The 18,503-nt window shown below is 35.6% G+C and overlaps 1 protein-coding gene across 11 annotated transcripts in view; it reads right to left on the bottom strand.

Annotated features, from left to right (window-relative positions):
* ZNF280D (zinc finger protein 280D) overlaps nucleotides 1-18,503 on the bottom strand; it is a 136,838-nt gene that overhangs the window by 32,090 nt on the left and 86,245 nt on the right. For 10 of the 11 annotated variants that reach the window (XM_059700057.1, XM_059700121.1, XM_059700066.1 and 7 more), the window contains 3 exons: nucleotides 13,276-13,394; nucleotides 13,090-13,126; nucleotides 3,698-3,743 (listed from right to left, as the gene is read on the bottom strand). In XM_059700057.1, coding sequence (XP_059556040.1) covers nucleotides 3,698-3,743; nucleotides 13,090-13,126; nucleotides 13,276-13,394 — 202 coding nt within the window. Of the gene's footprint in view, nucleotides 1-3,697; nucleotides 3,744-8,516; nucleotides 12,487-13,089; nucleotides 13,127-13,275; nucleotides 13,395-18,503 lie in introns of those variants that run through there. The other variant, XM_059700113.1, reaches the window with a different exon arrangement.

The raw sequence follows: 18,503 nt of genomic DNA, 5'->3' as shown, positions 1-18,503 counted from the left end.
CCTTGATCAGATTTGAACCTGGGACCTTTCAGTCCACAGGCTGACGCTCTATCCACTGAGCCAAACCGGCTAGGGCCCACTTGTCTATTTTTATGTAATATTAAAGGAGAATAATCAAAATTATTTTAAAAGATTTTTAAAGTACTGGATAAGGCTGGATAGTCTTTAGAAATTTCAACCAAAACAACATATCACAACAGGCTGAATGCAGAAACATAAGAATTCAGTTTTCTTCTACTAAACTAGACATTAAAGAGTTATGCAAAAGTGGAAAACAATGTCATTCTTTTAAGTTTATTTTGGGAAACAGTTATTTTTCAGAAAATGTATGGTATTTATGTTAACTTAAGGGGAGTTTTACCAACATTCAAAGAACTAAAATCTATCCTCTTCAGATTATTCCAAACAATTCAAGAGGAAGGAACACTTCCAAACTCTTTCTATGAAGCAGGCATTACCCTAATCTCAAAACCAGATAAGGACACTACAAAGAAAGAGAATTACAGGTCAATATCCTTGATGAATATAGATGCCAAAATCCTCAACAAAATTCTAACAAATCAGATCCAGCCTTACATTAAAAAGATCATATACCATAACCAAGTGGGATTTATTCCGGAGATGCAAGGATGGTATAAAACCCACAAATCAATAAATGTGATAAATCACATAAACAAACTGAAAGACAAAAATCACATAATCATATCAATCGATGTAGAAAAAGCATTTGACAAAATCCAAAGCCCTTTCTTGATAAATTCTCTCAGCAAGGTGGGAATAGAAGGATCATACCTCAACACAATAAAAGCCATATATGACAAACCCACAGCCAACATCATACTCAATGGGCAAAAACTAAAACCATTTCCCCTAAGAACAGGAACAAGACAAGGATGCCCACTTTCACCACTCCTGTTTGATATAGTACTGGAAGTGCTAGCCATAGTGATCAGACAAGAAGAAGAAAGAAAAGGCATCCAAATTGGAAAAGAAGAAGTAAAACTACCCTTATTTGCAGATGACATGATACTGTACATAGAAAACCTCAAAGACTGCACCCAGGACCCGGGCTTCCCTCCCGCCGCTGGCAGGCACCCAGGATCCGGGCTTCCCCTGCAGCCCTGGCTTTGTCCAGAAGGTTGTCTGGAAGGATGTCCGGTCTATTTAGCATATTACACTTTTATTATTATAGACCTAATAAATGAATTCGGCAATGTAGCAGAATACAAAATTAACACCCAGAAAGCTATGGCTTTTTTTAATACAGCAATAATGAACTCACAGAAATAGAAATTAAAAAAACAATCCCATTCACCATTACACCAAAAAAATTAAGATGCCTAGGAATAAACTTAACTAAGGAGATAAAAGACCTGTACTTGGAAAACTACAGGATATTGAAAAAGGAGACAGAGGGAGACATAAACAAATGGGAAGAATATACTGTGTTCATGGACTGGTAGAATCAACATCATTAAAATGTCCATACTACCCAAAGCAATCTATAGATTCAATGTACTCCCCATTAAAATACCAACGACACATTTCACAGACCTAGAACAAATTCTCCAACAATTCATCTGGAATAAAAAAAGACCCCAAATAGCCACAGCAATCTTGAGAAAGAAGAACAAAGTTGGAGGGATCACAATACCAGATATCAAGCTACATTACAAAGCTACTGTTCTCAAAACTGCCTGGTACTGGCACAAGAACAGATATATAGACCATGTAACAGATCAGAGAACCCAGAAATCAACCCAAGCCATTATGCTCAATTAATATTTGACAAAGGAAGAGCATACAATGGAGTCAAGACAGTCTCTTCAATAAATGGTGTTGGGAAAATTGAACAGGTACATGCAAAAAAATGAAAGTAGAACACCAACTTTCACCATACACAAGAATAAACTCAAAATGGACTTAAACATAAGATGGGAAACTATAAAAATCTTAGAAGACTTCATAGGCAGCAGAATAGCAGACATATATCATAGCAATATCTGTACTGGGGGATGGAGTGTAGAAACCAGAACAGGCATTTACGAACCGGGACTAACATCAAATGTATAACACATGTGAAACTGGAACCCCAGAAATTGAAGATACAAAACAGCTTAGAGAACACCAGTCAGAATAAATGCAAAAAATAAATACAAAAATAGATAAACATATAAATAAATGAACAAACCAAACTTAGTCAAATCATGTTCAAAATAATGAAGACTAAAGATAAAGATAAAATCTTAAGGGCCAAAGAAAAATGACATATTACATACATACATAGAAACAAAAGATAAAAATTACAGTAAGATATCTCATCAGAACATATGCAAGCCAAGAGACAATACAATACCTTCTTTAAACTGCTGAGTGAAAACTGTCAACCCTCAATACTCACAAAAAAATCTTTTAAAAAAGTGGAAAAAGAATAACAATAATTACCTATCAGTAGATATGTAATGAAATATATAGCAAAGGAAGTTCTTTAGGTCAAAGGAATATGATACTAGACAGAAAAGAAGAGCTCCATAAAGATATGAGGATTACTGGAAATAATGGACATGAAGGTAAATGCAATATTATTTTTTAAAGTTTAAATTGCTCTACAAAATAACTGACTAAAGCAAAAACAATAACATTGTATTTTGTCTTTAAAAGTTAGATATAGTACATGAAAACAATAGGGGGGAAAAACACAGGAACTACCAATATCAGGAATGAAAGAGAGGATTAATCACTACAGAACCCACAGACATTTAAAAGAATACGGGAATACTACAAACAACTCTATTCACATAAATTCAACATCTCAAATTAAATGTTCCAATTCCTTAAAAACCACAAACTACCAAAACTACTCAAGAATAAACAGATAACCAAATATCCTACATCTATTAAAGAAATTTATTTGTAGTTAAAAACCTTTCATACAAAAGAAAACTTTCTGTGGTATAAAAGCCGCTTGGAAGAAGGCTGCTACTTCTGCCTTGGTCTTACCTACTCTGTATAAGACATAATGCTATGCAAAAGATAAATGCTAAACCTGTCTCACTTCATTATACTCAGAAAAAACACATCCAGTAATATTATGTAATGTTTTTAAAAATTAACATCAAGAAAGCAAGCACTGGAGCAAAATTATTTCTAACTTTAGAAATTAGAAATTTCTCATTTATTAGACTGCCCAGTAAATAACATTTTATATGATAACCCTCAGTGTTATATGCCCAGTGCCTGTTTAAAATAGCTAAAACAGTTACCATATATCCAGAATATTTTCACTTAAAAAATTAGTTAAATCTTTGACAGTCTAAATTCCTCCTAAAGTTATATCATCTGGAAAGATTAATTTTCCAATGTACCAAATGTTTGAGGTTTTATTTTAAAAAATAAAATCATAAATTTCAGAACTTTAAAATCATAAATTTATTTTCATTATTCACTAGTTGAATTGAACAGGCAAATGAAATATATGTCTTTGTCAAAACAAAACCACCTTACAGTTTTACTTAGAATTAGATATTTTTTATATCTAATGAAATAATTTTTAATAATTTCAATTTTTTTCCTGTTAACATGCCAACAATTGTTATCAATGTAAGCACATTGAATTAAAACTTTTTTTCTAAAAAACCACACCAACAATACTTTCTAATGTATAAATTTTTAAGATATAAAATAAGACAAAATTTACCTCAGACACAGGTTTTTGTTCCTTAGTGGGAGCTTCATTTTTTAATCTTGAAAACAAAATAAGTATTAAATTTTTTATAATTAAAATGGAAACAGATAAAACAGTACAATTTCAAATAAATGGCATAACACATTAATAAAACAGTTTCAAAAAAATTTACTCTTTAAAAAAATAAAAGTAGGCTATATGATTAATATATGTGATATGCATTAATATTGACTAGTATTTTAGGACTTAAAAAGTGAGATCATATATTTAATCTATGGTAAAATTCAATATGATAATGCAATTTCAATATCTATTACAATTAACTTACTTAGAGGTGATAAAAATCACAGAAATTTAGAATTTTGGAGGCTGTATTCTCTTAAAAACCTTTATAAGCATAGTTCAAATATTAACTATAATGTTTTTAAACTTCTTGATTTCTAAAACTATACCAATTGTAACTTCTTATATTAACAAAGGCATATACTACCTATGAAACTTTTATTTTATTTTATTTTTTTCTATATATTTTATTGATTTTTTACAGAGAGGAAGGGAGAGAGATAGAGAGTTAGGAACATCGATGAGAGAGAAACATCGATCAGCTGACTCCTGCACACTCCTACTGGGGATGTGCCCGCAACCAAGGTACATGCCCTTGACCAGAATCGAACCTGGGACCTTTCAGTCCGCAGGCCGACGCTCTATCCACTGAGCCAAACCGGTTTCGGCAAAACTTTTAAAATAATTAATATAAAAACTAACTTTTCCAAAATATTTTTATTTCAGAAACTTTTGATGACTAAATATCATTTGCTGATATATTAAAATCTGTATAATTAGGAGGCCGATCGGATCTGAAATGCCATTAATAGAGTTGAGTATTTCATAACTTTATGACAGTTTAATAGTATACTTAAGAATTAATATATTTAACATTAGCAACAACTATGCTAACTTAAATTTCATGAACACAAATGAAGACATCTAGTAGAATAGAGCGTCAACCATGCTAAAAGCTACTCTCATAGTTAGTATTTGAAATATGGAATTTGCAAAAAAACCCTTTTCTTTACCCATTCTCTTAGGAAAAATTCTAAAAATTATATTTATACAATGCTAGTGCCTTACTATATTTTAATAATTTAACTATGGACAATTACTTACCTATGTTTTAGTTATTAGGTGAAATTGCAAACAATTTAAAATAGAGCATGTCCTTTTGTGCATAAGAACTATATTGGTAGTATATTAAAATAATTAGAACTAAGTTACTAAACAAATGTAAATGAAGAAAATTTGCACAAAAAGTGAGCAAAATGCACAAATGTCAATCATTTTCGGGTTAAAGATTTGTAATTCTCTCAAATATTTAATTGTAAACAATAATATTTATAAAAATGAAATAACATCAAGTGTACAGTACAACTTCACTGCTTTAATGATTTTATATATGGAAAAATAATAGTTTTAAGATTAACATGTATAAAGCAGTAAGAAAACATAAAAATTAGTCTGATGAAACAAAAAGTAGGTATTGGGTTAATGAAATTTTGAAATAAATTTGTAAATTACAATTGATTTTTATTTCTAATAATCTTAAACTTAATAATCTTAAACTTAGTTTGAAAAACTGAAACAAATTGGTCACAAAGTAATTTAAGAGTATTTTATAAAAGCCTTTCCTTTTCAGCAAAGACTTTAATTCTTAAGAAACATTATCATGATAACCATTTACACATATAGCTATTCTAATAAATTGATGTTATGCAGCAATTAAAATGAAAGCTACTAATTAAGCATGTTACTATTATTGCGTTTCAACTGGCGACATTGAGTCCTTGTAATCTCTGCAATGGAGGTTGATAACAAGTTTTTTTATTACTCTACATTTTACTGGCTAAGAAACTGATAAATAAGAACAAAATAAATTATTAAAATAATTAGCCTTAAGAGGCTTATCAAAATTGGGATGCCAATTTTGTTTGGGTTTTAATCATATTTGTATTCTGTTTAAGAAATAGAATTATAATAACCAGTAAAAACATTTAGAAAAACAAATCTAAAAAAAAATTAGAAAAGTACACTAAAATTTCATTGAATTACCACATTCATCACTAAAATGTATACTACATTTTTGTAACTATGAAAGCATACTTAAGATTAACAAATTACAATGCACTATGAATACATCATTAACATTTTTTGAAAAGAACAAAGTTTTTACCTGTAATTTTTATTCATTAAAGATACTTGCTGAAATAGTCATCATTTGAGATATTCAATTGCTTGGTAGAAGATAGTGAAAATTTGCTAAGCTCAAAGTTCTGAGCTAAGGACCTGCCATTACATAATTACACTTTTTACCTGTGAATGTTGTCATAATTTTTTATAGAAAAATGTTGTATAGCATTTCAAACAAACACTATTTAAGACTTCAATGTAAAGAAAACAAGACTGACTGGTGATCAATTTCAACAACAAATAACTAGAGATCATGATTACAAATAAGTAATTTTTCTTCTTTATATAAACCTGCTGAAATAAATCTTTCTGATATATTTCTCAAAGACAATCTCTTCCCTCTGAAGTTGAAAATGAAATAAATGTCCCTACTTTCATTATTCTGCAGGTCAGATGATCCAAAGTTACATGTAAAATGAATATTTTGGGTCAATTACATTAGTATGTTCTTTTGAAATTTCGTTCACACTATATACATACCATTGGGTGGGGAAAGGAGCTATAAGGGAGAAAATGTTGATTCATTTCAGCCAGGCCACACTCTTTCTTTCCAATAACATTTAAAAGCCAAAAATTTCAATGCTGATTTTCAAAATTTAATCTTCAATTTAAGAATATTTGTAAGCATACTATAAAAGAGCTGGAAAGAGGTTGTACAACTAGCCAGTAGTAAAGACAGCCAATTCTCAATACCCTACACTTACTAGTAGACATTCTGGATTAAATTTAAGATACTAATCATCATACTAATAAATAATAGTAAAAATCTAATGCACCATTTCTGATCATTTGTTCTAAGAGGTGTTAATAGATATTATATATGGAAAGGGTAACTGAGCTAAACATTTACCGGGCTGCACATACATCAGGTAACTGCTCTAAGAGTTCCTGTCCAAAGTTAATACACAGTCCCTCCTTTCAAGAAATTCACTGCTAAGGAAACATATTGAAGCAAATGTTTACAGAATTGTAAAGTGCTAGAAAAGAAACATCTATATGGCTCAGTGGCTGTATAAAGAAAGTACTACGTTACTATGAAGGTGAAAGAGGCAAGGACAGAGTGAATACACCACAGTGAATTTGGTTTGCAGCAAGAGCAAACCTCTGGATGGTGTGGCTAGGTTTGTTGGAGCATTGTCCTGAACACTGAAAAGTCATGGTTTCAATTCCTGGTCAGGGCATATACCTAGACTGCAGGTTCAATCTTGGTTGGGGTGCAATATGGGAGGCAATCCATTGATTTGTTTTCCGCCCCCTCTCTCCCCCACCACTCTCTAACAATCAATATGTCCTTGGGTGAGGATTAAATAAAAATAAAAAAGCAAAACAGGGAAAGGGATTCAAGCAGAGTAAAGGCAAAGAAATAAAAAACAAGATGGCAATTATATGATACCCTGAGTGATCCCATATGATTGGTTGTAGGGAACAAGGAAGAATAACTTGAAGATGCAGAGATAGCAAGGGCCATTTCAGAAAAAGTCTTGATTGCCATGCTAAAGTGTTTTTGCTAAGAACTTTATTCTAAGGTTAACAGGAAAATATGATCAGATTTGTGCAACAGAAAGAGAAGGACATATTAAAAGAGAGTAGGCTCTAGTCAGGCGTCCATATAAAGAACAGTTAATGACTGTCTTAAGTAAAGCGGAGAAGACAAAGTTTAGCAGATGATAAAAACAAGATAAAATCAACAGAATGTAAGTACCAACTCGATAAATGTAAATGAGAAGCGCAAATATGAGCCCCCCAATGTCTGCCTTGAGTCACAAGAGAATGGAAATGCCAATAATCAAAAAAGACAATTCAAGGAGAGAAAAGCATATGCTGCAGAAAAAAATGAATTCCATTTTGGACATATTGCATTTGTGGTGCCTGTAGAACATTCATATGGAAATATTTACCATTCAGATCTGTTCAGTCTTGTATACCGCATCCTTAGGAATAATTCAATTCATAACTTCTATACAAATAACCCCAAAATCATCATCCAGAGCATGACCAAGGTCAAATAAATATTCTCTGTGATATTCACAGACCCCAAAAATCCCATAGTAAAGGCTCTCTGAAACTTTAATTTGTATTTCCTAAACTTATTTGACCATGGAAACATTATCCTCAAAACAATTTATAAATTATTGAAATTAGTTCTAAAAAACAGAGTTTGGAAAATACTGACCTAGTTACCTTCTTTTATAGAAATGTAAGAGAATTACTTTTTTGTTAAGAGTACTAGAGGCCCGGTGCATGAAATTCGTGCATGGAGAGGTGTCCCTCAACCCAGCCTGTACCCTCTCCAATCTGGGACATACCTCTCACAATCTGGGACTGCTGGCTCCTAACTGCTGGCCTGCCTGCCTGCCTGATTGCTCCTAACCGCTTCTGCCTGCCAGCCTGATCGCCCCCTAACCGCTCCCCTGCCGGCCTGATTGACGCCTAACTGCTCCCCTGCAGGCCGAATCGCCCCCAATTGTTCTCCCCTGCCAGCTGGATTTTGCCCAACTGCCCTGCCCTGCTGGCCTGATCTTGTTCCCAACTGCCCTCCCCTGTAGGCCTGATCTCGCCCCCAAATGCCCTCCCCTGCCAGCCTGATCGCCCCCCAACTGCCCTCCCAGGCTGGCCCATTCACCCCTAACTGCTCTTCCCTGCCGGCCATCTTGTGGTGACCAACTTGTGGTGGCCATCTGTGACAATGTGAGGGTGGCCATCTTGTAATGTCGTGCGACGCCACCTATGCTTTTACTATATACAACTAGAGGCCCAGTGCACGAAATTCATGCATGGGGGGCGGGGGGGTCCCTCAGCCCAGCCTGCACCCTAGGATAGGGCCTAAACCGGCAGTCAGACATCCCTCTCACAATCCTGGACCGCTAGCTCCTCACTGCTCACCTGCCTGACTGATCGCCCCTAACTGGCCCCCCTGCCAGCCTTGTCACCCCCAACTGCCTGCCCCCACCAGCATGTCACCCCAAACTGCACCTCTGCCGGCCTGGTCACCCCACACAGCCTGCTGTTCAGTTGTTTGGTTGTCCCTCACTAACCCCCCCTGCTGACCTTATCACCCCACTCAGCCTGTTTGGTCATCTATTCAGTTGTTTCGGATATGATGGCCTCTGGCTCAGTCTGTGGACCTTGCCCTCTCTCTATCTCTACTGTATCCCTTGGTGACCTCATATAGTCCCATGGCCTTTTAAATGGAATTTATTTTATTTTGGGACAATTGTATATGCATATGCAGCTATAATAATAATACAGAGATTCCATGTACCCTTTGTGCACTTTTCCTCAATGATGACATCCTACAAAATTATAGTACAATATCATAACCAGGATATTGACAGTGATTCAATACACTGATCTTACTCATATTTCAGTTCTCCTTGTATTCATTCCCATGACACTTTAAAATGCTAAATGATAATTACCACCTAGAACACTCCTCTAAACTTATACAGGTTAATGGCATTTCCACTTGATTTCTAATAGTTATCTCAAACTAAAACATGTAGCAGATCAATCCTCATGGAACTTCCCTCCTGAGTCTATTTCTCCAAGCCTTTTCTACTTTATATAATATCAATGCCATCTTTCCAGTTGCTCAGACCAGGAAGTGTGGAATAATTCTCAACACTTTCTCTCATACTTCACATCCAAATCAACAAATTCAAAATATATCCAAAATCAAACCGCGGATGGCCTACATTGCAGGCAGCTTAGCCTAGGATCCCACCATCTCCTTCCTAGATGATTACAACAGCCCCCTAACTAGTCTCTCCGATTTTGCCGTTGGTCTTCTATAGTTAATTCTCCAGACAGCAGCTAAAGTAACATAGCACTCTTCTGTATTTCAGGTTTTACTGTTGATTTTGAGTTTTACTGAGGTATAAAACACTGCTCTACTCAAAATCCTCTGATGGCTTATCTCAGAGTTAAAATCAAATGCCTTACAATGGTTGGTAAGGTCCTATACAACATGGCCCACACTACTTTGCAGGCCCCATCTCCTACTAGCCTCCCTCTTGTTCAATCAACGGCAGCCAAAACAGGCTCTTTGCAGTTCCTCCAGGTCTCTACCTAAATATTGTCTCTCAGTGAGGCCTTCCCTGACCATCCAATTTTAAATGGCAGTCTACAAACTGCCACTTACTCCTTATCCCCCCTTCCCTAACTTCAGTTTTCTCCATAGTATTGACCACCATTTAATATAGTATATCTTTTAATTTTTATTATCTTTCACCATTAGATCATAAGCTTCACGAGGCAGAGATTTCAGTCCATTTCTTTAGCACCTATAACAGGGCCAGGCATAAAGTAGATGCTCAAGAAATATTCACGGAAAAGTAAATGAGGTCCAAAAGAGATGAGGTGTTTTACCAAAATGTGACAAAATAGGGCAAGAATCCATATCTCTGTAGTTTAGGAGCCACTTTTTCTAAGAGTGCTGATAGATTCAAAATGTCCCAATCTCAATTTTTATTCAGTGGTAATCAAAAGCACACATGCATGGAATGGTAATTTCTGATCAGGTGAATAAACTATTTAGAATAACTTGATCAGACTCAAGCTAAAACTCGTTAGCACCAAATTAAATTCAACTGTCTAAGATAAGCAAATTTGGTACTTAGCACCTTAAGTGTTTTATTTAAACCTCTTTTTTTAAAATTTATAGATAACAGAACTTGAAGAGTTTAAACAAGAAAATAAAGTCCAATGGAAGAACAAAAAGCAGTGCTCCTTTACTGTTATATCAAGAATGTATTTTATCCTATTTTTAAACTATAACCAACGCAGAACAAATACCTGTAAATGAAAAAGGAATTTATGTTAACAATGGAAAGATATTGTTTCTGGGCAAAATTATGAATGTTATTTTTAATTACATAGAAAGGTGAATGATAAAACTTTCCTAGAGACAGATAAGGAAATAAAAAATAGTATATCACCAAGTCCATCTATAAACCACTTTCAGAGCTTTTGGACAATCATTAATATAGAAATTAATTTGGAAGTTTAAAACTAATGGATTAAACTTTTTGATTATTAATTGCAAGGAACACTTTATATTGTAAATAATCATTGAAACTGGCTTTAATCTGTTTCAAAGTAAAATAGTTCTCATTTTAGAGTAAAAAACCACAACTGAGTCGTACTTTTAGAGTCTGCCTATCCTATGGCAACTAAGATCACAAAAGGTGACTTGCTTGTCTTTAAAATAAACAAATGTCAATTTTTTAATATACATGTATATGTGAAAAAATATATACATGAAAAAAACAAGTGCATTGTTATCCCCCATATATTTTTTCTATTTTTTTACATCCTTACCTGAGGATATGTTTATTGATTTTAGAGAGAAAGGAAGAGAAGGAGGGAAAAAGAAAGGGAGTGGGTAGAGAGCGTGATGGGGGGCGGGGGAAGGGGTGGAGATACCGATGTGAAAGGGAAACATTGACTTGCCTCACAAAAAAACTGGGGATCGAACCCGCAACCTAGGTATGTGCTCTGACCGAGAGTCAAACCCACAGCCTTTTTTGGTGTACAGGAAGACACTCCAACTAACTGAGCTAACTGGCTGGGGCACCCCTATATTTTTTAATGTTACTTTTACCCCAAAAAACTTCATTAATGGTTAATTAGATACTATGTGTTAGCCAGACAAATATGTATCTTTAAAACTTGTTTTAATATCTACAAAAGGTTTTGTTAATTCTTTACAGCTTAGAACCCATAATTATTAAGATAACATTAATAATAATCCCAAAATAAGAGAGGATATAATAACATCTAATGGTATAAATAACAGCCAAATTAAAAAGCTCTAAGTAAGGCAGCCATAAAGAATCTGTAGAGAATTATAGGGAATCTCTTGGAAGTCTTGGCAAACAGAGCAAACACTAAGCAGTTTTAAAGAATAGTAAAGAGTATAAAAATAAACATAATATCAGTAAATTTGGAAAACATAAAACAAACTATTAAAATTAACTTATTCAAAATAAAAAGGCTGAGAATTAGTACTGTTGAAAACTATAGAGCTAGAACTGGGTAATATATTTTAAATAACAATAAAAATAACTGCAATTTTGGAACATAATTGTAGAGACCTGTTGTTCCAAGGACATGAAAATAACTATGGCTTCCTAACAACAAAAGCTTTTATACTCCTTGGACTGCATTCATGCAAGAGGAAGATTAAAGGACAGCAGTCAAAATGACTAAACTTCAACTTGGACTGAAGTATTGATTTGGTGGGCTTTTCTTGGCCAGAAGTGACCCACCAGCTTAAGATCAAGAGCCAAAGAACCCAGTGGAAATTTGTGCTCAATTTGGTGGGCTTTGAGGCCATCTCTGGGTAAATTAGCATCGACCTTATGGGAGGCCAGTCTTGAAGTAAGGAAGTCTCCCCAAGACCTGATTTCTTGAGACCACAACCTAGAGCAGGTCCCACTGTAAAATTATTCACATTCCTTGGAAAGAGAGAATAGGCACCAGTTGTGTCCATCGAAGGGGGACACTGTCCAGGTGTACCCTGGACATTTTTTGAAATCTCTGGGCTGCTTCTGCATCTGAAAAATAAGAAAAATAGCACAATGACAGACAACGAAAGAAGAAAAAGACAATCATCGGGCCTAAACACTTAAGGTCTATAAGAAATTAAGAAAGCAGACAAAATAGACAAAAAGACAAACAGCCATATCATTTGAAATGTATTATTCTGAAGGCAAGTACAACAGAGAAAAACACAAATTATTTTAAGCAAAGTAAGAAATGACTATAGCAACAAAAGTTATTTTGGAAAGAGCCAACTGGAGAAAACAACATATGTTAAGATATGTCAACCTGACACAAAAATAAGGTGGAATAAAGAACCTAGTCTCATTTGAAGCTGAAAAAAGCTGAATAATGAGAACTAGTGTCATGAACTTGGCTGCTTAACTGCCTTTGTGTAAGAAAACATCTCAGAACTTTGAACTTAGGAAATTCCAACTTGTCTCGCACCAGGTCACGAGCTCCATAGAGCAGGAACCTATTTCAACAAGCAGCTTTAAAAAGAACAAAAAAAACACAAAATACTTTAATATTTTTCATTTCTATTAATGATACATTTAAAAATGCAATAGTGCTAAAATCCATCAAAGCAAAGTACAATGAATAAAAATTAAACTTACTCAGAAAGATGTTCAGAAGTTGGAATCCGAGCAGAAACTGAAATTAGAAAAAAAGTTTTCTATTTAAAACTGATGAAATATGATGAGCTAGAGCAATGATTTTATTAAGAATCTATATTGTGGCTGACCAAAAATAGTAAAAAAAATATCGAAAATCCAAAGTAACACAATTGTATATATACTTACCTTTCTCTACTAAAACTTGACAAGTATGAGTTTCCTGCTGACTCAAGTGTGCAGCCATATTATCAAAGCCAGAAACATCAGCTAGGAAATCACAATCAAGGCACACCAGAGTAATGCCCCTAAATAAAAAAAAAAAGCAAACAGTATAAAAGTTGTTTTATCTTTTATGAAAATCCATAAATAAGTTCAATGATTATCTAAACCAGGGGTAATCAAACTACGGCCCGCGGGCCACATGCAAATACAAATATTGTATTTGTTCCCGTTTTGTTTTTTTACTTCAAAATAAGATATGTGCAGTGTGCATAGGCATTTGTTCATAGTTTTTTTTTAAACTATAGTCCGGCCCTCCAACGGTCTGAGGGACAGTGAACTGGCCCCATTTAAAAAGTTTGAGGACCCCTGATCTAAACTAATAATAGAGAAATATGCAAATTAGCTGGGACACCGTAACATCACAACCAAACAGCAGGGACCTGCATGGCGCCTGTCCGGGGCGAGGGACCTCAGGCCACACTCCCCTGCCCAGGTGCTGGGCGGAAAACCTCAGGCCACGCCCCCACCCAAGCGCTGGGCTAGGAGACCTCAGGCCGCCCCCCACTCAGGTGCTGGGCCAGGAGACCTCAGGCTGCGCTTCCGCCCAGGTGCTGGGCCAGAACTCAGGCCGTACCTCCCCCCAGGCACTGGACCGGAGACCTCAGGTCTCACCCCTGCCCAGGCAATGGGCTGGGAGACCTCAGGCCGCTCCCCCTACCCCAGTGCTGGGCCCAGGGACCTGAGGCTGTGTCCCCACCAGAGGGGCTTGACGGAGGTGGGGCTGGCTGGATCTGGGTCTCACCCAATGAGGGTGGGGCCGGCCAGGTCTGGGTCTCCTGTGTTTTCGAAGCTCGTGCGGGTGGTGGGCGGGGACTTTACTCTAGGTCCCTCAGTGTGCCCCAGACTCTGACAGGAGGGAGATTTTCATATACATTTTACTAATTTTCTTTCATCTCTAACACTTCTTTTATAAAGGGCAAATAGCAATATTAAAATATTTCCTCGAATTAATTCCCTTTTAATGTGCAGAATTTTGTGCACGGAGCCACTAGTTTTTTCATAATTGGCTTGTTGTGTCAAACTGTTGATCTTATTTTTGTTATATAAACTTGGTATAATAAAAATAATTCTCTAGAAAAACGGCATAGCCATATCCAAATCATGCTATCATTTATTTACAGAAACTATTCTTTTTATAAACTTTTACTTCTCAGTCCAGTTACTAAAAGCTAGGAGTTAAGAGACCTAAAGCCCAGTATTGGTTCCAGTAACAACTTGTGTCACTGCAACAAGTCACAATCCACCTGTACCTCCACCATCTGCAATGCAAGGGTATAGTAATCATTCATTCAAACTATATTTACTAAGGCTGTCTTTACACATACTGTACTACTACTGTACTGTATTGTGAATATAAGTGAAAAAAAATACAGTCTGTGCCCTAACAAATCTATAATCTAGTGTTTTATTTAGGTGAGAAAAAAATTAGAAGAGAAATGTTAAGGTTTTAAATATATATATCATGTAGTACCTGTCACTGATGGCATACTATGTGTTAAAGGTTTTTCTATATATTATTTTTATTCTTAATCACAACATATATTATTCTCACTTAACATTGAATTCGTTAATTAAAGTGAATTAGTTATTTCACGACTGAAGTCCAAAGCCTGAGTTCCCAATCATCCTTGCACTGTGAACTGGCCCACTTGCTGGGGCCTGAACTACTCGTTTCCTTACCAAACACCAAGTGCTGTAGTTCTTAAATGAAATATGTAATGATTATAAATTTTCAAAAAGCCTAGGAAACAATTTCCACGGTCATCAATACTTTCTGTTGCATTCAGGAACAGTTTTTAGACTCATTAGAATAAACTATGTAGTATTTGCTACTTAAAATATTTAAACATAATTGGTATATTACAGTGTGTCACAGTGGCCTTAAGATTCTCCTAAAAATGTGTTTAAACTTTTGATTTTTAGTTGAAAGGTGTTTTTAAATATTATTAAGCCTGCAAAAGTATGTAAAGGTTTCAGAAAACTTAAAAATTCACTATATGTTTAATTTATTATATTTTAAGAGTTAAGAACTTGGGAGCTTGTTTAGTCAAGCATTTAAAGTGCTGTTTAAAAGAAAAGAAAATATATTAAATGTATAAATGATGTTAAGTTGTTTAAAAGAACTGGAGCTGCAAATGGGACTGTTTAAAAAACTTAGTCTGTTCAACTTAAATGAATCTTACCAAACATTAAAGGTCCTCTAGAAAGTGATTATTAAAATGTACTTGATTTCTAAATGCAATATTTTTACGTTAAACTTAAAAGCTTAAGGGAAGTTAAGATTTAAATACTTAACTTTAGTGACTAAATATATATTTATACACATATACACACAGACACACACTAGTGGCCTGGCGAACAGATTCGTGCATATTGAAAGGAAATTAATTAGAAGGTGGCTGGTGGGGTGGGACTGGGCAAGACAGGCCAGACACACCCTGGAACCAACATCCCACAGTCCCTCCCCGGCATCTTTGGAGTGAGCAGGGTCCTTCCAGCAGGTGGGGTCCCTTGGCCTGGCCTGTGGGGATTGGGCCTAAACCGGCTCTCTGATATCCGGAGGGGTCCTGGAGTGTGAGAGCACTCTGCAAAGTTGCTGTTGTACAGGGTGTGGAACTCAAACAAAAGTGTGCAGTAAACCAGATTTGGGGCCGACAGTGCCCCAGAACCAACGTAACCCATGGCTGAAGGTGGAATTGAGCAGCCCTGGGAAGAATCAGGCTCCCTCTTCTCTGGTTTTGGGGTGCATCACCCAAGAACCGCCGCTGCCAAATCACTGCAGCTCAGCAGCTTGTGTTAAGTGTCTGCCCCCTCGTGGTCAGTGCAGATCATAGCAACTAGTCAGATGGTGGGAGGGACACTTAGCATATTAGCCTTTTATATATGTAGATATGTTGATGTGTGTTCTTTTCTATTAACAAACTGCCCTCGCAGACACTAAAAGTGGTCTCAATGGTAAAAAGTAGCTAAGTGCCTATTCAACAGGATATAGTTAATTGGACCAGGGTGGAATGACTAAATCAAGCCTTCTCTAAACAAGAATTTGTAATTACAAATTTATAATAAAATTCCTTGATCTGGGAAAATGTAGGAGGCTCAGATTACTATTGGGTCATCAATAGACAGGACTGGGCTGCACAAAGAAAGGAGAGTGGAAACCAACTCTAGAGAAATTAATAAAGACAAAATCATCCTGCCTCAGTGGGTTAGACTAGAGAGAAGCCATGTCAGTAAGTGATGGCTTTCTGGTTCCCTTTTTTGTTCTAGCTGTACTTCCTCCTCGTAGGGGCCTATGAGATTCTTTAGAATCCTGCTAATATATTATTTTTGCTTAGGTTAAAAAAAAGATCATGTAATGCTATCATTGTTACTGTCAATTTTACAAAGTCTAAAATATACTTTGGAAATTCACCACAAACTTTAAATATTTGAGCATTTTACCAATATACAAATACAAACAAGTAACATACCATAGACTGACTTCTCCCATGAAGCTCTACTGCAAGCATGTCAAACTCAAAGGCTAACACGGGCCAAATAAACAAGGTTTAAGTTTATGTGGGCCGCAAAAAAAACAAAAGCTTCAATTTCATAGAAACATAGGTTTATTTCAATAGAGACACATGCTGACAAAGGGCTGAAATAAATGAGTAATCGTTAACATAAAATAATAGAACATCTTAATAAAAATTAATATTTTTTCTTAAACATTAACTTACCAGACACTGAATAACTGCACAAATTAATAAGGGTAACGCAAATAAACCTATTTTTCTTGTTCTCCGAAAGTGAAATATTTCCTGTTGCGCACACCAAACAAGTCAGTCCAAGACTAATGATGTGGCCATTGGCTGCTAAAATAATAGCTGCTAGTATTAGTGGAGAGAAATGGTGCGCCTGCGCGTAAGGGAAATGAATGCAATGTGATTATAGTATTCAGTCATTAGCGAATGTTGTAGTTCGTTATTATAATTATGTATAACAGGATATTGTAAAAATTAAGTTACAAAACTTTTATTCTTACATACCGTTATATTGGCTAGGCTGCAAAAATATTCGTTGTGGGCCACATGTGGCCGTGTGCCATGAGTTTGACATGCTTGGTGTACTGTGTATTTACACCTACATGTCACACTAGCATAACAAAACTGTCCATAAAACTAAAATCATGTATTTCCTCCCCAAATCAACTCCTTCTGACTGTCTCATTATGCCATTTCCTCTAACAATAAAGCTCAAACTATAATTATCTCTATATCTCCTCCCTTAAAATGGTCAATATGCCAAGCATTTTATAATATTAACAATTTATTGAGTACTTATTCTATGCCAGCCTAACAAATTTAGACATAGCACCTCATCTAAATCTTACACCCACCCAAAAAAACTATTAATTATCTTTTTATAGAGGACAGTTAACTTAGTATTCTACCAAGGACATAGAGATGGTTATGGTCAGGATCAGGTTTTAAATTGAGCACTTAGATTCCAGAGTCCATATTCTTAAAGATGATGCAATACCACCTCACCATTTTACTCAAGTCCTTACTAAATCATTCAAAACTATCACAATAGTTCTAATCTATAGAATTCATGCATCTAGAACTCACCCTACTGTTGAAGGTGAGAAGGGTATTTTCAATTCAACGTTCCTTAAGGTCTTACTTGATATTATGTAAAACATCTAAAGTTCTTTTTTTTTTTTTTAATTTCTTTCTTTTTTTTTTATTGCTTACAGTATTACAAAGGGTATTACATATGTGTCCCTTTTTTTTCCCCCCGCCCTTGACAATCCCCTGGCCTCCCCTACCCCCCAGTGTCTTATGTCCATTGGTTATGCTTATATGCATGCATACAAGTCCTTTGGTTGATCTCTTACCCCCCTCCCTCCTGCCCCCCACCCCTCCCCGGCCTTCCCGCTGCAGTTTGACAATCTGTTTGAGGCTGCTCTGCCTCTGTATCTATTATTGTTCAAAAGTTTATAATGGTCTCTATTATCCATGAATGAGTGAGATCATGTGGTATTTTTCCTTCATTGACTGGCTTATTTCACTTAGCATAATGCTCTCCAGTTCCATCCATGCCGTTGCAAATGGTAAGAGTTCCTTCTTTTTTACAGCAGCATAGTATTC

This window comes from Myotis daubentonii, chromosome 1 (assembly GCF_963259705.1).
Source record: "Myotis daubentonii chromosome 1, mMyoDau2.1, whole genome shotgun sequence".
Lineage (NCBI taxonomy): Eukaryota > Metazoa > Chordata > Mammalia > Chiroptera > Vespertilionidae > Myotis > Myotis daubentonii.
Note: the sequence above shows the minus strand (reverse complement) of the source record. Positions and strands in the feature narration are given on the sequence as shown.